Genomic DNA, 21,273 nt, shown 5'->3' with positions numbered 1-21,273 from the left:
ACCGCGGAGGTTGTCAAGGCGATCGCCACGATCGGGGCGCTGCTCAACAGCAAGAAGTACGAGGATCTGGTGCCGACGATCGAGAAACTGGGCCCGACGTACGTCAAGTTCGGACAGGCGCTGGCGTCCAGGGCGGACCTGGTGGGTGAGGAGCTCGCCGCGGAGCTCGAGAGGCTCCAGGACGAGATGGAACCCGCGCCCATTGAGCTCGCCAGGGCCATCGTCCGCGAGGAGTGCCCCAAGGCGCTCCCGGTGCTCGCGTCCGGACAGGCTATCGCCGCGGCGTCCCTCTCGCAGGTGTACCGCGGTAAGATCGACGGCATCGAGGTCGCGGTCAAGGTGCAGAGGCCCGGCATCGCGGCGCGCGTAGCCGCCGACGCCGCCATCCTCCGCACCGCCGCCAAACTCCTGGAGATTACGCAAGGATCGAACCTCAAGGCTCGCGCGGTGGACGCCGTCGACGAGTTCGCCTCGCGCATCTTCGAGGAGATGGACTTCGTCAACGAGGAGGCCAACATCCGCAAGTTCGACGGCCTGTACGGACCCAACGGCACCAACCGCAAGGCTCTGCCGCCGCCCGGGTACGTCCGCGTGCCGGGGCTCATCCCTAAACTCCCGGCGACGAGGCGGGTGCTCATCATGGAGTGGCTCGACGGGCAGCGGGTGATGTCGCTGGTGTCCAACCGCAAATCGTGTTTGGACGAGGACGACGAAGTCGCCGGTCTCGATGAAGCGGACGAGTGCGCGCCGATGACTTGGGAGGAGAAGGAGTGCGTGCGCAAGGCGGCGTCGCTGCCCCTCATCGAGCTCGGCATCCGGTGCACGCTGTCGCAGCTCATCGAGACGGGCGTCATGCACGCAGACCCGCACGGGGGTAACCTCCTCCGCCTGAGGGAGACTGGCGAACTCGCCTACCTCGACTTTGGCCTCGTCTCCGAGATCCCGCCCACCGTGCGCGACGGCCTCGTCGCCGCCGTGACCCTGCTCGTGTTTGACCGCGACTACGAAGCCGTCGCCGGTTTGTTTGGCGAGCTGCAGCTCGTGCCGACGGACGTCATCGAGAACCCGTACCAGTTCGCGGCGCTCACCACCGCGCTGAGGGAGGCGGCCGAGGCGACGCTGAGTTACCCCGACGACGAGCTCGGTCTGGAACGCGGGGAGAATGAGACGGAGGAGGAGGCTCGGCTGAGGCGAGCCAAGAGCGCCGTACCGGACGTTCGGTTCGACCAGCTCCTCGGCGCGCTGCTCGCGCTGGTGCCCAAGTACCGGTTCCTGCTCCCGCCGTACTTCCTCAACAACGCCAGGGCGTTGGGTACCCTGGAGGGCATGGCGCGCACCGCGGATCCCAACTTTAACATCCTCGCCATCGTCTACCCCTTCGCGGTGAAGCGGCTCCTGCAGAACCCCACCGGGTCTCCCGTGCTGCGCAGGGTGCTCCGGCAGCTCATCAGCAACAAGCGCACGGGTCGGATGTCCCTGACCCGCCTGAAGCTCATGGTCGAGGACGCCGCCGCGTTGACGGGCGTGTCCAGGATGGCCATCATCGCGTCCGCCATGAAGACCACCGCGGGATGGAGGCTCGCCGTGGAGTCCGTCTTCGCGGGGGCGTTTTGGTGCGTCGGCAGATGCGTCAGCGCCGTCTTCTTCGTGACGGGGATCACCGCGGTCCGGAACGCGTGGGGCCGGTTCATCTACAGGCTCAACCGGGATATCGACGACGAGGAGAGGACCCCGGCGAGGGTCGGGAGCGTGTTCTGACTGGATCGACCGGGCGGGTTGGCGCGACGCGAATGAAGCGTGCGCTCGTGTAGTCTCCTTGTGTTGTTCACCCTCAAAGATTCACGTTTCGTCGCTGTCTGAGAAGGTGAGAAAAAATGCCAAGTGGACGGCCGATTCGCTTGTTCTCGCTCCAGCAGTCCAGCCTGGTTTTCAAACCCTGATGGCGCATTCCGGGGTTCGTTCAATTTTTGTCTCTCACCGGCTCCGAATAAACCGTCAATAGACCGTCAAAACTCCGCATTTCACGCCGCTGGCGTGAAGAAAACACACAGTCCCGTCTGGACCAATCAGATCGCTCAATTTTGCTTATCCGAGCCTGACCAGCGGGTCCCTGACAAGATCGCTATCCAAACGGGCGGCCCCATCGCGCGGAACCCATTCTCGTACACACAAGAACACATCCAAGAAAAATGGCCGTCGCCCAGGTTTCTCTCGTCTCCGCCGTCCGCGCTGCCCCCGCGGCCCGCGCCACCCGCGCCTCCTCTAAGGCCCGCGCCATGAAGGTCGTGGCCAAGGCGGGTGTGGAGCGTGTTGAGCTCGCCAAGAAGGCGTCCGCCGTCGCCGTCTCCGTGGGTGCGTGACACGACGTCGGCATCGCGTTCGGCGCGGATCGGGTCGCGAACCATCGGAAGCGTCGTATCACGCGCCCCCCCGGTCGTTCGCGCCCGATCCGCGCTCCCCCCCGTCCCGCGCCGATTCCGCCCTTCAGGGTTGCCCGATTCCGCCGCTCCACAGGCTTTTCAGTCTGGCGGACCGCGGGGGTCGGGCCCCCCTCGCGCGATCGGCGCGACGCGCGCCCGCGTTTTCACCCCACGACCCGCCCGCGATGTACCCAAACCCCAAAACTCGACACTGACCGGCGCTCACCCCGTCTTTGCCAACGTCCACCAGGTGCCGCCATGTCCGGCGCCGAGGCCAAGGCTGCGGAGATCGTTGCGGCTGTCCCCCAGGAGGTTTTCGCCACCGCGGACGTCCCCACCCCCGTCCTCTACTTCGCCTTCCTCACCTCCTCCTTCACCTTCGCGGTCGGCACCTACGTCGCCCTCACCAAGATCAAGCTCATCTAAACGGTCCAACGCGCCGGAGTTCGTGCGGGACGGCCCACGCGGGTCGTCGGGGTGATTGCCGGAGGTTCGGGGCGCCGTGGCCCTGGCGCTTAAGGGAGGAGTGGATTTATTCTTTGCTTTTGAATGGCGGGACGAGCGCGTCGCGTGGGTTTCGTTTAGCCTCCTGTGATTGATTGACACACATTCTTACGACACGTTCGCACGACCCTAGTCCCGCCCCGTGACTCCTCCCGCGTTCTCCCTCCCCCGTTCCGCGCGCTCCAGCCTGCGCTCCAACCTCGCCGCCTGACCCGACCACTCGTCCATCGACGCGCGGAGCCTCTGCTGCTCCGACTCGTGCTGACGGTTCGCCGCGTGCAGCCGCGCGATCTCCGCCTGCCGCTCGTCCAGCTCCGCGCGGCACCTCGCGAGCTCCGAGCGCGCCTGGGAGAGCTCTGCAGGGGCGGACGAGCCTCCGCGGACGGACGGTCGTACCGAACCTCCCCCGCGGCGAGCCAACGACGAGTCGTACACGTCGTCGTCGTCGTCGTCATCGTCGTCGTCGTCGTCGCCCGACCCGTCCCTTTTGCCCTCCGCCAGCCTGCGCTGCAGCCGCACGCACTCCCTCCCGAGCTCCCGGACCTGTTCGCACAGGTACCTGTTGAACTCGGCCTGCTCCTCGCTCACCGACGCCTCGTCGCCGACGAAACCGTCCTCGACGTCGTCCCCATCCCCACGATGGGAGCCGTCCCCCCACGGAGCGTTTGGTAGAACGTCGCCATCCTCGCAGCCCCGACCCAACGCGACACGGGCGTCCGGCGATGGAGCCGCCGCGTTGTGCCGCCGTATTCGCTCCCCGATCGCCAGGAGGCACCCCACCATCGCCGCGCACTGCAGCGTCGCCACCGCCCTCGCGGCTTCGACGCTCCAACCCGTGGTGACGATGACGAAGAGCACCGCGGTGCCCAGGCTGACGATGCGGAAGGGCTGGGGTATGAGCTTGCGCACGCCTCTGTAGAACGCGAGGTACCCCTGCCGCTGCCGCCGTTTGAGCACGTGCCGCAGGGTGAGCTCGAGGGCGCCGGACGCGAGGAGCAGCGCTGCGTTGAGCGACGCCCTAGCGGCGTGCGCGTCGTCGAAAGGACCGATGAGACCGCGCTCGTCCGTGAGCAGCGCCCAGAGCGTGGCGACGCACGTTCCCGCCCAGGTCAACAGGACGAGCCACGCGCCGCGCAGGGGCCGGAACCCGCGCCGGGCGACCGCGCGGACGTCCCTCGGGGCGGTTCCCAGCGGCAGGCTGTGCTGCGTTGTTACGTGCGAGTGGGCGCCGACTCGTTGCGGGGGGGGCCGGGATGCGTGGAGGGGCCCGCTCGCGACGCCTCTGTCGGTCGTCGATCCCGTCAGCAAGGGCTCGGAGAGGCCGAGCGAGCCGTCGCCCCGGCCTTGCCCCCCTCGTGAGTCCATCGCGCCCAGCTCCCGTCGCGCCCGCCGAGTCTGGATTATTAGAAATCGCCAGACTGCCAGAGGGGGAAAACGCCAAAAGTCGCCCAAATTCGTGTTTGACCGGCACTACGCCGAAGCACCCGCGCCCGCCATGTCTTTCTTCGGCCTGACCTACCTCGGCAGCGGCAATGTCTTCAGGAACACCAGGGCGAACAGGCTCGACGGGCTCTTGGCCGTCCCCGCCGAAGCCTTCGTCGACGCGTTTCACCAGATGAGCCTGGAGCGGACCCGACCAAAACTGGCTGGAGAGATTGGCGTGGACGGGGTTTCCTTCATGATGCGCGGCGAGCTGCCAGAGCTGATGGAGCGGGTGCTCGGGAGGGTCCCCGAGCGCGAGGAGCTGGACGTCTTTCTCACTTTCTTCGACATCACAGTCACCGGCGTCATCGACGTACGCGAGTTTGAGGACGGGATCGCCAGGATGAGGAACAGGAGTGAGCATCCCGCGAGCTCGAGGAACTACGACAGCTCTATCCAGATGCAGCGGGACAGGGCGAAGAACCGGCGGCACGGGACGGATCCCCAGATGGCGTACGCCAAGCCCCTGCTCGCGTCGCAGGAGTACGGCTGGTTCACGCATCAGGCGCAGCCGTCGGAGATTGGGTTCAGGCGCGAGTATCGAGGCGTGCAGAAAACAGACGTGACCTTAAACGAGGGCAGGTCGCTGCAGAGCTACTTTGGCGAGATGTGAAGAGGATGGCGGTTTATTAACAGGATGGCGTTCGACCCGATCTAGCCAGAGGTTCTTCCTTGCGACACCTGCGCATCCGCCGCCAAACTCGCCTCAATCCGATTCGTAATCTTTCATCCCCGCGGGCAATCTCGTCTCGTCCTCCTTTGGCGACCTACTCCCGTACCCGGAGTACTTCAGCAGGTCCCACCCGACGTCCGCGAGCTCGTTCGGGACGTACACGCCGGTGTCCGCGTAAGCTTCGAACCTGGACTCGATCCACGCGTTCACGTCGTCAGCCGTGTCGACGTCGCGCAGGGTCTCCATGGCGCCAACCGCAGCCGCCGAGATGCCCGCCGCGTCGCACGCCCTCAAGGAGTCCCTCAGGACGGTGCCGGTGCTCCACGGTATGTCGGTGAATATCGCCGGGTGCGCCCCGCCTTGCCCCGCGACGCCCCGGTCGGACCCTTCGCCCCGGTCGGACCCTTCGCCCCGGTCGACGCCGCCCCGTTCGGACCCTTCGCTGTCGCCCACTTTTTTGTCGCCCACGTAGCCGCGATCTCGCACCCCGAGCAGGTAGTAACCGCCGTCCACCGCGGGACCGAACACGACGTCGTGGGCGTCCAGTAGCTCCACCGCGCGGTCCACGTGCGAGGCGTCCAGCGAGGGTATGTCGGTGCCGATCACCACCGCCTTGGCGCACGGTCCCCCGTCGGATCCCCCGTGCCGCAGCGCGTGGTCGAGCGCGCGTCGCATTCGCTCGCCGAGGTCGCCGCCGGCGGCTTGGGGTTCGAGCCGGATGTCCGTCCACGAGGACGCGCGCGGGTCCGATGCGGTGCCGCGCTTGCCCTGGAGCCATCGACGGATGCCGTCCTCCTCGGCGCGCTCCGAGAAGAACACGGTGCGCGACGATGTCCTCTCGCAGCGGGACGTGACCGTGAAGATGCGCTCGGCCATGCGCGCGTAGAACTCCGCCGCGTTGGCGTCGCCCACGTCTTTCGCGAGTCGCGTCTTGGCCTTACCCGGGATGGGCAGGCGCGCGAAGACGACCAGCGCGGCGGGCTCCGACGGCATGGGGCGAAGAGCTGTGACGAAGCCGTCCGAGAACTCTTTTCAATTTCTTTTTGACAAAAAAGGTAACAACCGGGACTGTCAAGCCTCTGCTCGTCGGTGGTAATCGGGCCTCTGCCACAGCCGATGCCAGTGTTCGACCGCCCACGGCGCCGCGTGCACAGCCTTCTGCGCGTCCACCCTCCCGCGCGGCGATGACCCGCACAGCTGTGCGGCGGCCGCGTGCGCCGCCGCGGGCGTCGCAACGCCAGCCGCCGACCAACCGGCCAACCTCGCCAGTTCAGCCTCCACCTCCCCCTCGCTTTTACCGCCCTTCGCCAGTTCAGCCTCCACGCCGAGGGTGCCGCACGCCGCCGCGAGCGTCGTCCCAAACCCCGCGCCCCTCATCGCCCTCGCGAGCACCTTCCAAGCCTCCTTGGCCGCCTTTGGATCGCCGCCCCCGCCGTCCTCCGTCGGTTTGGCGCGAGCCAGCAGCGCGGCGCCCAACAGCGCCTTAGACGCGGACGCGCAGAGCGGCTGAACGCCCCCGCTCGACGCCGCGAGGTCCACGGCACCGCGTTGCGCGTCGCGAAGAAGCGCCTCGGCCGCCTTGAACTCGCCCACCGCCAACGACGCGCACGCCGCCGCCATCGTCAGCGCCGCGCAGGAACCGGGGGGAACGTCGACGCTCGCGCCGGGGAGAAGCGCAAACGAAGCAGCAGCCGCGTCACCCGCGGCTGACACGACGCGCGGGGTGGCGGTGGTGGACGATCTGAACGACGTTCCTCCCGCTATCGCTGCCGGGGCGTGGGACGCGCACGCGGCGCCCTCAGCCGCGGCGGAAATCGCCAATTGGAGCTCCGCCGCCGCCGTCGCCGCGTCCCCGGATGCCCACGCGCACCGAGCCGTCGCCGTCGCCGCGTGGACGGCGGGGATGACCCCGACGGCGTCGCGGGCGTCGTTCGTCTCTTCAAACGCCACCTCCGCGCACCTCCTCGCGTGTACCGCCGCGACGTCCACGCGCCCGCCGGCGAGCGCGGACTCGGACGCGGCGCAGAGTACCGCGGCGGCGAGGTGGGGATCGCGTCCTTTTATAACCTCGGCGACGGCGGCGCATCTTCTACCCGCCGCGAGTCGAAACTCCGGGCCCCACCCGTCGCCGACAGCCGCGCGTCGAGCCGTCACGAGGGCCATGAGCGCGTACGCGTCTTCGCCCGCGACGCCGCTCGGCGACAGGTGGTACGCCTTGGCGAGACGAACGCCCGCGGCGCGGAGGGTCCCCGCGTTTTTGTCAGTCCTTTTGTCCGTCCAAAGGTCCGTCCCCGCCGCCGAGAGAGCCGCCGCCGACGCCGCCGTCGCGCGCGTCACCGATTCTCTCGCCTCGACGGACGCGTCGGGTGACGCGAGCAGCAGCCCGCCGACGGAACCCGCGGTGGGCGCGGGGACCAGCGAACCCGCGGCGCGCGTCGCCGCGCCCGACGCGTCCGTCGCCGGCAGGACTCGCGCGAGGTCGCCTCGGATGGCGACGTCGCGCGGGGAGAGGTGAACCGCCTTGGCGAGGGACCTGGCCGCCGCGTTTGGGTCACCCGCGAGCGCCGCTGCGGCACCCGCGAGTGCCTCCACCCTCGCGACGCGCGCATGCGACTCGAAGCGTTCGCGGAACGTCGCTCTCGCGGAACGAACGTACGCGGCGATAGAGGCGACGTCGTCCACGTTCGCGATGCTCTCCCAGCCCGAGAGCTCCCCCAAAGCAGAAGGCGCGCCAACACCACGTTCGGCGCCGGCCCGCGCGCGTTCGGCGCCCGCGGAAGCCTCGCGCGCCAACACGTCGGGGTCGATCGCGATCCCGCGTGTGTCGCCCTCGTAAGTGTGCGTCGCGTGATGGGAGAGAAGAGCCGCGACGTCGTCGTACGCGAAAGCCGCTTCGACGAACAAGCCCTTCGCCTCCGACGCCAACGCCAGCGATAGACGCGCGGTGGGGTCGCCGGGGGCAGCCTCCACCGCCCTCCTCGCCGCCGCGTAGGCTCCACCGACGCTGGTAACCTTGGTGCCCGCGTCGTGCGTCGGCTTGAACGGTCCCTCGGACGCGGCCGCCGCGGCCAACTCCGCCGCCGCCCTCAGGCCCGAGAGCGCCCTGTACACATCAGCCTCGCGTCCGGCGCCGAGGTCGGAGGCCATGCGGAACGCGCCCGCGGTCTCGCCCTCGTCGCCGCGCGCGGAGTGGAGCAGCGCCGTGCCCACCCACGCGTTGGCGTCGCTCGGGTCCGCGGCTCGAGCGTTATCGAGCGCCCGCTGCGCGCGGGAGATGAAAACGCCTCGCTCGCCGGGATCCGCCTCGGTCGCCGCGCGGCGCAGGTAGATGCGGCCGAGCGCCGACCACGCGGGGGCGCACCTCGGGTCCAGCGCGACCGCGCGAGCCAGCGCCGTCTCCCTGCGCGCGGTGTCGCGCGTCGGGTCGGCACCCTCGGCACCGGGGAGGGTGCCGATCGCCGTCCACGTCGCCGGGTCGGCGGCGTCCACCCGCAGCGCCCCGCGCAGGCACCGCTCGGCGACGTCGCGACATTTCGCCCTACCCGGTGACTCATCACTACCCGGTGACTCAACGCCGCGACTCGCGCACGCGTCGCCCTCCGCGACGCACGCCCCCGCGAGGTCGCGCCACGCGCACGCCGCGTTCGGTTCCAGGTGGATCGCCCGGGCGTACGCTCGGCGGGCTCGGCGGGCCGCCTTCTCGGCGGCGGCGTCCGCCTGCGCCGCGCGAGTCGCCGCGGATGGTTTGGAAGCCTCCCTTTCGTCGATTGCGTCGTCGTCGGAACCTTGCACGATCGCCTTTGGATCCCTGCACCGCGCGACGACCATCATGGCGTCGCCGATGAGCTTCACGGCGGTCCGTTTGGGCGCGTCCGTCCCGGGAGTGACCGCTTGGATAGCTTGTGTCGCCGCCTCCGCCGCCCGCTCCGCCGACGCGATCGCGGCGCCGGGGGCTCGTCCCGCCGCCATACGGGCCCGGCCGAGCTCGGCTTCGGCCAGGCCGAGGAGCGCCGCGGTGTGCCCGGGGGCGACGGCGAGCGCGCTCTCGTACGCGGCGATCGACTCACGCACGGCGCCCATCTGGTGCATGATCCGACCCGACCTCACGGACGCAAACACCCGGCCGCCGGGATCATCAATCGAATTCGTCGTCAACCCCGACCCGAGCAACCCCGACCCGAGCCCGGAGCGCTCGCGTTCGATGTCCATCGCGCGGCCGTAAGCCTTGAGCGCCGCGCTATGCCGGTTGAGGGCGTCGTAGGCGGCGCCCAACGCCTCCCACGCGGCACTCGAGTCGGGCACCGAGCGTAACACCGTCTGGAGCGCGCCGACGGCGGCTTCGTGGTCGCCCAGCCGGGACGCCGCCGGCGCGAGGCGCACGGCCGCCCAGAGGCACCGCGGCTTCGCACGCAACGCGTCGCGACACGTGCGCGCCACGTACGCGTGATCATCGCCCCTCGCCGCGCACTCGTCGGGTCCCGCGATCGGATCCGCCGGGTCTAAGGACAACGCGCGCGCCCTGCACTTCTTTGACCGGCTCGCGTCGCCAGCTGTGTCGTACATCCTGGCCAGGTACGCAAACGCGAGGGGTTGGAAGGGACCGTCGACGGCCGCGGCGGCGAGGAGCGAGGCGTGCGCGGTGTTTGGCCCGCGGCGGAGTGCGCACGACTTGGCCTCGCCCACATCGCCTTTGGCCTCTCGTTCTATGGCCTCCGTCCACCGAGCGACGCCCAACTTGGCGTCGACGTCTGGGGGAACAGAGCCGGCGGTTAGCGTCGCGGCGCGTTCCAGGAGCCTGGTCGCCCGAACCCCGACGCCGTTGCCGCCATTCCTCAGCATGGCCCATCCGAGCTCCGCGAGTGGCCTCGGGGCGTTGGGTGCGAGCGACGCCGCCCTCTTCAGGGCGGCGACGCGCCCTTCACCACCCGAATGGGAGGACCCTTCGCCGCCGTCCAGACACATCGCCAGACCCCTCAACGTCCTCGGGCTCTCCGTCGCATCGTTCAGCGCTCCCAGCGCCGCCGTCGCCTCCCGCGTTCGACCGATCGAGAGGAGCGCCTCAGCGGCGACGATGCGAACCCGACGCTCGCACCCGGTTGGAGGACCCGGGTTTATATGACCCGGGTTGGACCCCCCCCGAGTCCATCCGAGCGCCCCGCACGCCTTCAGCGCCTTGCGCGCGTGTTCCAAAGCGACCGCCGCGTCGCCCGCCATGTGCGCCGCCTCCGCCGCGGCGCTCCAGCCGACGACCCTCGCGCCGGGACCGAGGGGATCGGGCGCCGCCGCCGCTTTGACCGCAGCCGCAGCCTCGGACGCCGCCGTCGTGATCGCGCGAGTAGACGTCGGGTCCGACGCCCCCGCGGAGCGCGCGCTCTCGTCCGCCGCGAGCGCGTCTCCGAGCGCGACGAGACCGGGGTGGGGCAGCGCGGCGGCGCCCACCGCCGACCCCGGCGGGTGAGCCGCTCGACCGCTACGTCCCGACTCGCGCAGCGCGAGCCAAGCCGCCGCCACCGCCTCGCACGGGTCGACGGATTCGAGACTCGGTTCCGAGCCGACGGACACAAGACGCGCCGCACGCCGTTCCAGACTGGCGCGTGCGTCGCCGTCGCCGTCGTCGCCGTCGCCGTCGTTCCCCGCCGTCGTTCGTCCGCCCCCTTGGTCCGAATCCCATCCCTCCTCCTCGACGTCGAGGCCGAGGTTTAACGCGCAGATCGACTCGAGCGCGGCGGCGCGACACGCCGCAGCCGCCTCTGGCACGTCTTCACCGTGCCGCGCCACGATCGCCTCCGCCTCGTCCATCGCCGCGAGGGCGTCCTCACGGGTGCCCGTCGCCGCCGTCCTCGCCAGTGCCCGGGTCAGCAGACGCCCGTGCAGCGAGTGAACGTACGGACTGATGAGTTTGGGGTCCGACTCCTCGTTCGAATGTCGCGGCAATCGCTCGAGGTACGTTCGGAGCGTCCGTTCCAGCCGCGGGTCGCACCGCGCGTCGTGCGAACGCATCGCGGTGGATCTGATCGATGCCACGTCGGCACGGCTCGTCACCGACGTCCGCTGCGCCTCCGCGGCGGCTGCTTCGGCTGCGGCTTCAGCCGCGGCTGCGTTTGCCGAACACGCGCACTCCGCCGCCATTCTCCGAGCGTCGGTTGCTGTCGGTTCAGCAGCGTCGGTCGATCCCTCGGGACCCATCGTCTCCGCGAGTTCGGTCCATACGTCGGACGCGTCTCCCCACGCCCCGGCGGCACCCAGCGCGGAGGCCATCCTTCGCCTCCACTCCGCCTTCTTGTCCCCCGTCACGGATCTGCCGTCGACGGGCATCCGGAGGAGAGCGTCGAGCGCGGCGGCGCATTCCGCGTGCGACCCCGTCGTTTCCGCAGCCTCCGCGATGCCCTGCCACGCCGCCGGGTGGTCGTTCTTGATGCCGACGGCCCTTTTGTAGGACTTCAGCGCGCCCGTGGCGTCTCCCGAGGCGAACGCCACCTTGCCGTCGAACGTCCAAGCCTCGTACGATTCGTCATCCACCCCGAGCGCGCTCTTGCACGACTCCCGCGCGGCGGCGAGGTTCCCGGCTGATAACGCGGTCTTAGCGGCGACCAGGTGAGCCCTGAGCTCCTTGAGCGTGCCGGACATGCTATCTCTCTACTCTAGTTCCGTTCCGTCGGTCGCGATCTGGTGCTCACGCGCCGAAGAGCGTGTAAAACGCCATGATGAGGCACGATGCCGCCACCCAGGGGCTGAGACGCTCGCCGATTCGCGCGGCTTTCCAAAACATGCCTCGCAGGCCGGTGCGGTACGGATCGACGAGTCGAGGCGCCTTCATCTTGACGTAGGTGCACGTGCAGATGAACAGAAGTAGGGTCACGAGGAACGACTGAAGGAGTGGGAGGGAAGCGGGTTAGTAGCGCATCGTGTTGTTATTAGGGCGGTCGCGGGTGGTCTCGGATCCGCGCCGCATCTACGGAGCGATGGGGACGACGGAGGAATGCGCGAGTACCTTAAAATCGAAGAGAGCCGACATGGTCCTCGCGTGTCGCTCCGGTTCCGTGTGCTGTCGCGCTGCGGGCTAGCTCCTAGTGAGCCACCGGCGGGGCCCCGACGCCAGGGAAAAGGAGAGGACAGGAGTGATGGCGCGCTGCGTGACTCGAAACTCCTGTCACGATTTTGAACCCTCGCCTCATTGGCCGGAGCGCGGTCGACCGGTGGCGAGCACGGCGCGATGGCGATCATCACCAACCAGGACGACGATGCCAACAAGAAGATCAAGAGTTCGGACCGGCGCAAGCGTGCCGCGGCGGCGAAGCGCATGAAGAACGCCGAACCGGGCGGGTGGAAGAGCCTCAGCGTCGAGGACCGGCAGTTCCTCGCGGAGGTGTTCAAGACGTACGACAAGGACGGTACCGGGACCTTGGGCGAGAACCAGCTGGCGCCCCTGCTCAAGGCGCTCGCGGGCGGGGTGGAGCCCACGCCGGAGGAGGTGCAGGAGGTGATGGACACGGCGGATAACGACAAGAGCGGCGCGGTATCCATCGACGAGCTCAAGGACGTGATCCGGGTCTGGTACGTCATGTGCAAGAAGAAGGACAAGAAGAGCTCGGGTTGCGTCGTCATGTGAGGGTTTCAAGGCGCCAGCGTCGGGGAGGGCGCGTTAGGTCCCCGTCTGAGATGTAATATGTACCGATAGCAAGGGGCGGTTGGCCCCGGTTGACACCTTTCGGTCCCCTTTCGTCGAAGCAATTCTTCCGCCCGCATCACATTCATTCTGGTTTCACGGAAGAAGGATTGGATTGTTAGCCCCCGCGTCCCGCACTTGCGGGTTCACGACCGAATGTCCCGTCGCGACCGCTCCGGCGGGTCCGGACTTTCCCGCGGGATACCCAGGGAGGGACCGCGCGGGAGGGACCGCGCGGGAGGGACCGCCGGTGCGCCCCAGGAACGGGCAGATCTGATCGACCGCCCCGGCGTGTTCGACGACGACACAGCTGTGACGACGCGGGCGCGCGACCTCGACCGGCTCGTCGCTGAGCTGAGGGACCTCGAGGCGTACAACCAGCGGCAGGAGCGGACGCTTCGACGCGCGCAGCGCGCCGTGGATCGGGAGCGGCGGTCACAGCTGGACGGCACCGCCGTCGCGCTCGAGAGGTCGTCCGATGGGTTCTTCGGATCGACGGGCGGCGGTCGTTCGGGCGATCACCACCGGGCGCTCGACCACGAGTTCACCGCCGCTTCGTCGCGCGGCGGTTCGCGTCAGCGCGCCAGGGACTCGCGCCACGCGCGGCGACGCGGCGTACCCGCCTCGGCGCACCGGCACCTGAGGCGGGAGTCCACCGACTTCGTCCCGTCCGACGATCTCGACGATCCCATCCAGATTCACCAACCCGCCATCCGCGACGACGACGACGACGACGACGACTTCGATCCGAGGTCCTACGGCGTGGACGACGAGATCCGCGTCGACTCCCACCGCGTGCGCGTCATCGAAGACGAGCTCCGCGCGGATCCGTTCGAGCTCCCTCCCACGTTCGCGACGCCGCAACATCGGAGGCAATCGTTGGCGGATGAGGTTGGCGAGCTGACGCGAAGGGTCTCGGCGCTGACCAGGTACGTGGAGCGGCTCGGGGCGACGCCTCCTCGGCTGGTGTCCCGAGGCGGCGCGTTCGGCGCCAGACACGGTACCTACGGCGGTTCTTTCGGAGGGCGGGACGCGTCGCTCTCGGTCCGTCGATCGGCCAACTCGGACGGCGGCGGCGGCGGCGGCGGCGGGGGGGGCCGGATCCACTTCAGGGAGCCGTCGCGGTCGCCCCCGGACAGCGCCATCGACTGGGAGGATAACTCGCACCTGCACGGAGGACCTTTCGGCCTCGGGCTGTTCGAACACCCCGCGGGGGGGTCCAGTAGGTACGACCGGCCACTCTCTCCGCACCGCTCGGACGCCGCGCACTCCATCTTCGACCAGCTGGAGCTGATGCGGGAGCGGCGGCTGTCGCGCGGACACCTCGGCGGCGGACATAGGGCGGACCTCGACGGGCGGCAACTGCGCAGGGAGGAACGCGACGCCCCATCGCGACGCGGCAGGAACGAGGAGACGCGTTCAAACCCGAGGGCCACCACGCGCTGGCGATCGCTCACGCCGGAGAGGGCCACCACGCGGCGATCGCTCACCCCGGCTCCCCCCCGCGGCCGCTCGGGTAGGGCGGCGCGGGGCGGAGCGGCGGGCGGCACAGCTGGCGGAGGGGCTTCTTCGGTGGGCCAGGCGTCGGCGAGGCGGGAGAGGGAGCCCACACGGGACGACACCGCGGACGAGCGCGACGACGCGGACGATACAGACGTTTATATAGACGACATGGACGACGACGCGGCTGACGGGGACGGGGATGGCGCGAGCTCGGTGCCGCCCGCGTCGCCACGTCCGTCCATGCCCTCGATGGAGGTTGCCGGGGTGAACATGTCCGCGGGCGGGGCGCTCAGGTCGCCCCCGCGGCCCGCCATGCCGCGACCCGCGACGCCGGTGCCGCCGTCGCCCCCGCGGTCGATCGTGACGGTGTCCGACGCGGGAGCGGCCGGCGGCGGCGACGGGGGAGGGTGGGAAGCGGTGACGCCCGCGGCGCCGGGCGCGAGCTCGTCGGTCATCCGAGGAGTCTCACCCGCGGCGGCGGAGCTCGGCGAGCTCATCGCCGAGCGACCGGGCTTCTCCGAGCTTCTTCACGGCGCGGTGGCGTCGATGCGAACGCTGGATGCGGACGACCTGAGGCGGACCTGCCTGTCCATCATACAGTCCTCGCCGTCGCCCCGGACCCGACGGCCTGAGGCGGGTGAGGGACTGTCGCTGTTCGAGTCGGTCGCCGCGGAGGCCGCCGCGGAGGCTGGCGCCGCAGCCGCGCTTCTCGACCGACCGAGCGTGTCGCCGCGACGGACCCGGCCGACGCTGGTGGGCGAACCTTGGGACGGCGCGGGGATATCGGGCGGGGCCATCGACGTGGGCGGGGCCATCGACGTGGGCGGGGCCATCGACGTGGGCGGCGGCATCGACGCGGGCGGCGGCATCGACGCGGGCGGCGGCATCGACGCGGGCGGCGGCATCGACGCGGGCGGCGGCATCGACGCGGGACCGTTCGGCTCCGGGGTGTTCGGCTCACCGATGGGCGGCGACACCAGCGAAGACTCGGATGGCGACGATTCATCTTCCGACGTCTCGTCCGAGTTTGACTACCCCGAGGTATGGGCCCGGTCCGGTCGATCCGACAGGTCCGACTCGTACCGCGTGGACGACGACGGCGAGCGTCAACGGAGGAGAAGAGAGAATAGGAACGAGGGCCGCCCGAGCATGACGTACACCATCGACGCGGACGGTAACTTCTCCGTCGATGAACCCGACGCGGTCGCCGCGCTCGGCGCGCTCCTCGGGGCGATGCAGGGACGGATGGATGCGGAGGGACGCGCACGGAGGGAACCCACGGAGGAGGAACGCGCGGAGATGGAACGCATCCGCGAAGAGTTCCTGGACGTCGACGATCTGCCCGAGGGGATGTCCGTGCCCGCGTCCGTGCCACCGCCGGGGTTGGATTCAACCGCGAATGCCGCGACCGGGTCTGACCCGCTTAAAAAGGGGTTCGACCCGCTTAAAAAGGGGTTCGACCCGCTCGCGTCCGTTCCGACGCCGACGACCGCGGCGCCGTCGACGGAGGAGGCGACGGCCGCGGTGCGCGCGCACGCGGACACGGTCGAGGCCGACGTTGACGCGTCGCGCCCGCCCCATTCGTCAGCCGCCGGCGTCGACGCGCGCGTGCGTTTCGACGCGAGGTCAGGCGCAAACCCGCCGGGCGTGTCGACGGATCGATCGCGGCTTCAGGCCATCTTCGAGAGGGAGATGGACGAGACGTCGGAGGCTCTCCTCGGGGGGTCAGTCACCGCGGGTAGCGGCGGGGCGGCGGACGATGTGAACGACGCGCGCGCGACGGCACCTCCCCTCGACGGGGACGGGGACGGACCGGACGCTCCCCGGACGCTCCGAGAAACCCGCGATAGGCTTCCGTTTTCACCCGCTCTCAACGACGAGCTGATGGACGCGCTGACCTCGGTGGTGGACTCGTCGCGCGCGGGAGGGGTCGACGCGCGAGAGATGATGGCGGCGGCGTCCGCGCGGTGGGAGGCTCGACGGGGCGCGGGCGGGAGGACGCGGCGAGATCCGATGAACACCCGGGCGGGCCGTTTGCCGACGACGGCGTCCGAAGAGGAGGATGGGGAACCCGAAGCCACCGCGACGGTACCCTCGTAACATCTAGCTAGCTGCTACTCCATAGACGTCTATTCGCTACGATACTAGGTCAGCTAATAACGACAGCTAGAACACGCCGAACCACCGCCGGATTCGCGCGTCCTCCTCGTCTGTCCCGGACGCGGCGGCGACGAAGGGTCCGAAGAGCTCCCGCGCGTACCCGTCGCCTTCTCCGCCCGTGAAATGGTCATCGCCGCTCGCCAACGTCCTCGCCAACGCCGCGGCCCACTCCGCCGCGGTGGTCCACGGTATATCGTCGGTGCCGTCAACCTCCGGCACGGTTCTCGCGTTGGTGCCCGTCCCGGTGGGATCCCTTTGGAGCTCGTGCGTCAGGAGCCAACCCACCGCCCTTCGCATCGGGTGCCAACCGTCGTGTCCTCGTCGCACCTCGCACATGCCCCTCAACAGCGGCTCGAAGCTCCGAGGATCCGGGTGGTTCCTCGTGATCCTAGCCAGGATCCTGACCACGACGTACGCCGCCCACTGGATGGACTCGGAGGGACTGAGGCTCGGCTCGAGGCACGCGCCCATCGATCTCAGCAGGACCGAGGTGTAGTCCTTGCACGGCCCGTCGCCGCCGGGGGGCCACGGCTCCAGCTCGAGCGACGGGGTCGGGTCGAAAACCGAATCCATGGAGAGGTGAGACACGGTCTCCTCCGCGGCGACGCGGAGGATTAGGTCTTCCGCATCTGCGGGAGAGAGTCTGCGCTCCTCGTCGTCCATTTGGTCGTCGGCGGGCCCCGTTGTGAGTTCTCGTCCTATTTTCTCGAGAGGGGGACTTACGAAGTTTCAAATATCGAAGCGTCACCGCGCCTCTCAAGGGCAGCCAGAGGGGTGACGGTCACCATGACTGACGTGGAGGAGTTCACCGCCCATCTGAAGGACTCCAAAGGTGCGCGCACCGCCCGCACGGCCGAACCTTCGCGCCCGCATTACCCATTCGTATCGTCCGAGGGAAAAAGGTTCCTCGGAAGCGTCCCGAAGGCGACCCGTCGCTCACGCCCGCGTCCGCTTGCTCCATCCCTCGATCGCAGGCAATGTGAAGGCCGAGCTCGACCTATTCATCAGCAAGGGCGGCCTGAGGCTCATCAAGACGGACGGTAAAATCCTCGGAGCCTTCCCCTTGCAGCGAATCCAGCAGTGGGGCATCACCCAGCCCGACACGTTCAAGCTCTCGGTGCAGAACGGGGACAAGGTCGTGAGCTTGGTGATTCACAGCGAGCCGAGCGAGGTGAGCGCGATTATCGACTGCCTGGAGCGAAAGGTGGCGCAGATAATCGAGGACGTCCGCGCTGAGGAGGAAGGCCGGCCGCCGCAGGACGTGAGCTCACCACCCCCGCGGGCGAGGACGCCCCGATCGAGAGTGCCTGAACCAGAGCCCGAGCCCGAGCCCGAGCCCGAGCCCGACGAGGTCCGGGACATGGAGCCGGTCCCCGACGACCTTCCCGAGTCGTACAGCGACGACGCGGAGGAGATCGACGACGAGGAGATCGAGCGCGACGTCCCCAGGCCGTTCACTTCTCCAGTCGTGCGGGATGACTTGGACGATTTGGACGACATCGAGGAGATCGAGCTGGAGGTTGGAGGGACCAATCAACGGGACCCCGACGACGACCGCGCCCGAAACGCGCACACCGGTTACAGGGTCCCGGACTTGTTCGACGACTCGGACGACGACGTGCAGGTGGAGGTCCTGGACGACGCCGGCGGGTCCTCACCGAGAAAGGGCACGATGGGTCGGGCGTCGGGCGGCGGCGGCCGGGGCGGACCGTCGGCGAACTGGTTCGCATCCCCCGCGGGAAAAGTGACGGCCGAGGAGGCGGAGGACGACGAGGAAGAGGAGATGATGCGGTCGATGATGGCGACGAGAAACGGCCAGGCTTCAACGACGACGAACGCCGGCGACGACGCGACGCGCGACAACGCCAACAGGCTCAGACCGCTCGGACCCGCCCGTCCTCGACCCGGCGCGCTGGCGCCCCTCGCCTCGCTGAGCGGCAGGCTGTCCAACCCGGCGTCACCCGCGCGCCGGCCCATGCCCTTGAGTGCCCCCGTGAACGACGAGCAAGAGGCGGACGACGACGAGTTAAACGACGCCGACGCGGTGCGTCCCGCGAGCCCGCCGACGTCCACGCTTTCACCTTCGCCGCCGTCTTCGCCGCCGCGGCCGACGAGCAAGAGGACTCCCGCGGTAACAACGGGGCACTCGCCGGAGAGCCGAGCCGCCGCGTCCGTCGCGGCTGCCGCGGCGAGGGAGATTGGGGAACTACGCGCCCGCGTCGAGGAGTTGGAAGAGACGGAGCGCGAACTGTCGAAGGCTAGGTTCCTGGCCAAGGGGGACGCGGACGCGAGGGTCGACGCGGAGAGGCGAGCCGACGCCGCCGAGGCTCGACTCGCAACCGCGGAGGACAAACTCGCGCGAGCCGAGTCGACGGCTGCGCAGGCGGAGTCGAGGGCGAACGAGGCGAAGGCGCAGGCGGAGGCTATGAAGAAAGAGGCGGTGGCCGACAGCGCGGGTGTCGAGGAGGCTTTGGAACGCGAGCTGGCGACGGCGACGTCGCGAGCGACCGAGTTGGAACGCGAGTTGGAGTCCGCGAGGGGCGCCGCGAGGGCGGCGGAGGACCGGGCGCGCACCGCCGAGACCAGGGCAGAGACGTCCGACGCGCGAAGGGAGGCGGCGGAGGAGGTGGCGGCGGAGGCCAAGGAGGCTGCGGCGGAGGCCAAGGAGGCTGCGGCGGTGGCCAAGGAGGCTGCGGCGGTGGCAGAGGCAAACTTTGCCGATTTATCCGACGCCGTCGCGACGCGGGAGGCTGAAATTACCTCGCTCAAGTCGTCAATCGCGTCGAGCGGCGAGGCGTCGACGCGCGCGGCGCGGCTGGAGACATCGCTTCAGCAGGAGAAGGATGCCCGCGCCTCCGTCGAGCGGAAGCTAGCCGCCGCGGAGGCTCAACTGGCGGAGATCCGGGGGAGCTTGGCGGAGGCTGACTCGGCAAGGGTGACCGCCGCGAATGACGCAGCCGCCGCGGGCGACCGAGCCATGGCCGCCACGCGCGAGGCAGACGAGGCCAAGGCACGCGCAATCGACGCGGAGGCCAAGCTCAAGGACGCGGAGGTGACGAGGGACGAATCGATCCGGGGGAGGGAGGAGGCTGACGAGAGGGCCGCCGCCGCGGAGGCTGCAGCGAAGGAGGCTGACGAGAGGGCCGCCGCCGCCGAGGCTCGCGCCGCCGCCGCGGAGACCTCGCTGAAGGAGAGGGAGGCGGCGCACGCCGAGAACGCCGTGCCCGGGACGGCGACGGAGATTGCCGAGCTCATCGACGACCTCAGGCGAAGGGCCAACGAGGCTGAGCTCGCGCGGATCGAGGCGACCAAACGAGCGGAATCCGCCGAGGCTCAGATCGCCGCCGCGGCTGAGAGGGCGTCCAAGGCTGAGAACCTCGCCAACCAGGTGGACGAGGCTGCGGCGAAGGCGTTGGAGCGCGCGGACGCGGCCGAATCGGCCGTGCACGAGAAGGAGAGGGCCACCAGCGAGATACTCTCCGCGATGGAGGGGGTTTCGGAGCGGGACATGGCGGCTGTGGCCCGAGCCGAGGCTGAGCGAGCGGCTGCCGCGGAGACGCGGGTGAGGGCTCTGGAGCAGAGGCTCGCGGTCGCGGCCGAATCTCGCGCGGAGCTGTCCAAGTTGCTCGCCGAGGCCAAGGCTGAGTGCGCGGAGCACAGGGGCGCGGCGGCGGCGGCGACGGATGCGCTCGAGGAGGCGTTTGCGTCGGCTCGAGCGGTGGCACAGCGGGAGGCGTCGGCGAGGGAGGCTCAGGCGATTGCGGAGGCGCGACTGGCCGCGGCGGGAGCCGAGACGGCGGCGGCGGAGGAACGAGCCGCGCGAGCCGACGACCTCGAGATCCGCGCGCAGACCGCAGAGGCTCGTTTGGAGACGCAGGCTCGCGAGGGGGCGAGGGCGGTGGCGCGCGCGCAGGCTGAGGCGAGCGAGTGGCGAGCCAAGGCTCAGCTTCGTGAGAGGGAGCTGGAGGCTGTGCGGGCGTCCGCGGACACCGCCGCGAGCCTCGCGTCCACCTACGTCGTCACGTCCTCGGCGTCCAAGCGCGAACACGCCCGGGGAACCTCCGAGGCACGCGACGAGAACGAGAACGCGTACGGACTGCCCCCGCCGCTGCCGCCCTCCGTGCTCTCCGCAAAGAATTCCCCCGCCAAAAAGTTCCACAACATGACCTCGCCCTACGCCAGGCAGTACCACGATTTCTCAACGGAACGCGGCGCGGGGGGTGCCAGGCCGACACCCGCGCTGCTGACCGCCGACTTTCTGGATTCGCTGGGCTCGAGGCTCTCATCCGTGCGGGAGCTGTTGGCGTCGGATCAGGTGCGGGTGGTTCAGAAAGGTAAACCATAATTTGGAAAGATATCCGTATCGTAATGAACTCACGACGAAATACCGGATCAGACTATTCATGCAAACACATTTTCATGACTGAAAACATGTGCGAGGACGACCGGATCGAAATCTCCGACAAATCCCGGGAGTGCCCTCAAATCCGACGGCTCTGCTTCGCCCTAAAAGTCGTCCTGTTGTGAAAAGGGGGCGGAGCGCCTCCGCCGCAACCACTTCGTGTCTCCTCATAGGCCGGCAGTCGGCGCCTTCGGGCCGCAACCCTTTCGGGTATCATACACGTATCGGTTGGACGCGCTCGCGATCCGTTCAGCGAAGGTCAAATCCTCGCGACTCGGCTCAAGTGCGTCGGAACCTCAATCGGTTCGCTGAGCAAAAAAACCGGCGGCTGAGATAAATTTGAGTGTTGGGCCAGGTGACGATGAGTGCGATGTCAATGAGCGCGACTTTGGGGGGTGTGGTGGGTGTGCGCCGCGGCGGAGTCCGGCAGCGCGATGCGATGAGCCGCGGCGCGAGGAGTATC

The 21,273-nt window shown here is 69.2% G+C and overlaps 9 protein-coding genes across 9 annotated transcripts; 5 read left to right on the top strand and 4 right to left on the bottom strand.

The window, feature by feature from the left end:
* Positions 1 to 390: 390 nt before the first annotated feature.
* Positions 391 to 1,848, top strand: MICPUN_109569 (predicted protein). The gene has a single exon (XM_002506495.1). It carries the CDS (start codon positions 490 to 492, stop codon positions 1,756 to 1,758), a length of 1,269 nt encoding a protein of 422 aa, XP_002506541.1. The 5' UTR covers positions 391 to 489; the 3' UTR covers positions 1,759 to 1,848.
* Positions 1,849 to 2,169: 321 nt separating this feature from the next.
* On the bottom strand, positions 2,170 to 4,309 carry MICPUN_109566 (predicted protein). Its single transcript, XM_002506319.1, has 2 exons — positions 2,675 to 4,309; positions 2,170 to 2,356 (listed from the first exon to the last, which is right to left on the bottom strand). Exon 1 carries the CDS (start codon positions 4,287 to 4,289, stop codon positions 3,054 to 3,056), a length of 1,236 nt encoding a protein of 411 aa, XP_002506365.1. The 5' UTR covers positions 4,290 to 4,309; the 3' UTR covers positions 2,170 to 2,356; positions 2,675 to 3,053.
* A 99-nt stretch (positions 4,310 to 4,408) lies between these two features.
* On the top strand, positions 4,409 to 5,077 carry MICPUN_109565 (predicted protein). The gene has a single exon (XM_002506494.1). The coding sequence runs from the start codon at positions 4,420 to 4,422 to the stop codon at positions 5,017 to 5,019; it is 600 nt and encodes a 199-aa protein (XP_002506540.1). The 5' UTR covers positions 4,409 to 4,419; the 3' UTR covers positions 5,020 to 5,077.
* A 35-nt stretch (positions 5,078 to 5,112) lies between these two features.
* MICPUN_104339 (predicted protein) lies at positions 5,113 to 6,072 on the bottom strand (the record flags this gene model as incomplete). The annotated part of the gene is made up of 1 exon (XM_002506318.1): positions 5,113 to 6,072. One exon carries the CDS (start codon positions 6,070 to 6,072, stop codon positions 5,113 to 5,115), a length of 960 nt encoding a protein of 319 aa, XP_002506364.1.
* A 78-nt stretch (positions 6,073 to 6,150) lies between these two features.
* Positions 6,151 to 11,706, bottom strand: MICPUN_104338 (predicted protein; the record flags this gene model as incomplete). The annotated part of the gene is made up of 1 exon (XM_002506317.1): positions 6,151 to 11,706. One exon carries the CDS (start codon positions 11,704 to 11,706, stop codon positions 6,151 to 6,153), a length of 5,556 nt encoding a protein of 1,851 aa, XP_002506363.1.
* Positions 11,707 to 11,752: 46 nt separating this feature from the next.
* MICPUN_88574 (predicted protein) lies at positions 11,753 to 11,953 on the bottom strand (the record flags this gene model as incomplete). Its single annotated transcript, XM_002506316.1, has 1 exon — positions 11,753 to 11,953. A coding segment is annotated over one exon (201 nt), but the record flags the coding sequence as incomplete, so codon positions are not given.
* A 339-nt stretch (positions 11,954 to 12,292) lies between these two features.
* Positions 12,293 to 12,688, top strand: MICPUN_64452 (predicted protein; the record flags this gene model as incomplete). The annotated part of the gene is made up of 1 exon (XM_002506493.1): positions 12,293 to 12,688. The coding sequence occupies one exon, from the start codon at positions 12,293 to 12,295 to the stop codon at positions 12,686 to 12,688; it is 396 nt and encodes a 131-aa protein (XP_002506539.1).
* A 2,887-nt stretch (positions 12,689 to 15,575) lies between these two features.
* MICPUN_109564 (predicted protein) lies at positions 15,576 to 16,389 on the top strand. Its single transcript, XM_002506492.1, has one exon. The coding sequence runs from the start codon at positions 15,599 to 15,601 to the stop codon at positions 16,346 to 16,348; it is 750 nt and encodes a 249-aa protein (XP_002506538.1). The 5' UTR covers positions 15,576 to 15,598; the 3' UTR covers positions 16,349 to 16,389.
* Positions 16,390 to 17,194: 805 nt separating this feature from the next.
* MICPUN_104336 (predicted protein) lies at positions 17,195 to 20,753 on the top strand (the record flags this gene model as incomplete). The annotated part of the gene is made up of 2 exons (XM_002506491.1): positions 17,195 to 17,240; positions 17,383 to 20,753. The coding sequence occupies 2 exons, from the start codon at positions 17,195 to 17,197 to the stop codon at positions 20,751 to 20,753; spliced, it is 3,417 nt and encodes a 1,138-aa protein (XP_002506537.1).
* Between the last annotated feature and the right edge of the window lie 520 nt (positions 20,754 to 21,273).

Source organism: Micromonas commoda, chromosome 15 (genome assembly GCF_000090985.2).
Source record: "Micromonas commoda chromosome 15, complete sequence".
NCBI classification, from domain to species: domain Eukaryota; kingdom Viridiplantae; phylum Chlorophyta; class Mamiellophyceae; order Mamiellales; family Mamiellaceae; genus Micromonas; species Micromonas commoda.
Note: the sequence above shows the minus strand (reverse complement) of the source record. Positions and strands in the feature narration are given on the sequence as shown.

Coding starts and splice junctions, on each gene's coding strand:
- MICPUN_109565 (XM_002506494.1), top strand. CDS start 4,420: ATGTCTTTCTTCGGCCTGACCTACCTCGGCAGCGGCAATGTCTTCAGG.
- MICPUN_109569 (XM_002506495.1), top strand. CDS start 490: ATGGACTTCGTCAACGAGGAGGCCAACATCCGCAAGTTCGACGGCCTG.
- MICPUN_109564 (XM_002506492.1), top strand. CDS start 15,599: ATGTCCGTGCCCGCGTCCGTGCCACCGCCGGGGTTGGATTCAACCGCG.
- MICPUN_109566 (XM_002506319.1), bottom strand. CDS start 4,289: ATGGACTCACGAGGGGGGCAAGGCCGGGGCGACGGCTCGCTCGGCCTC.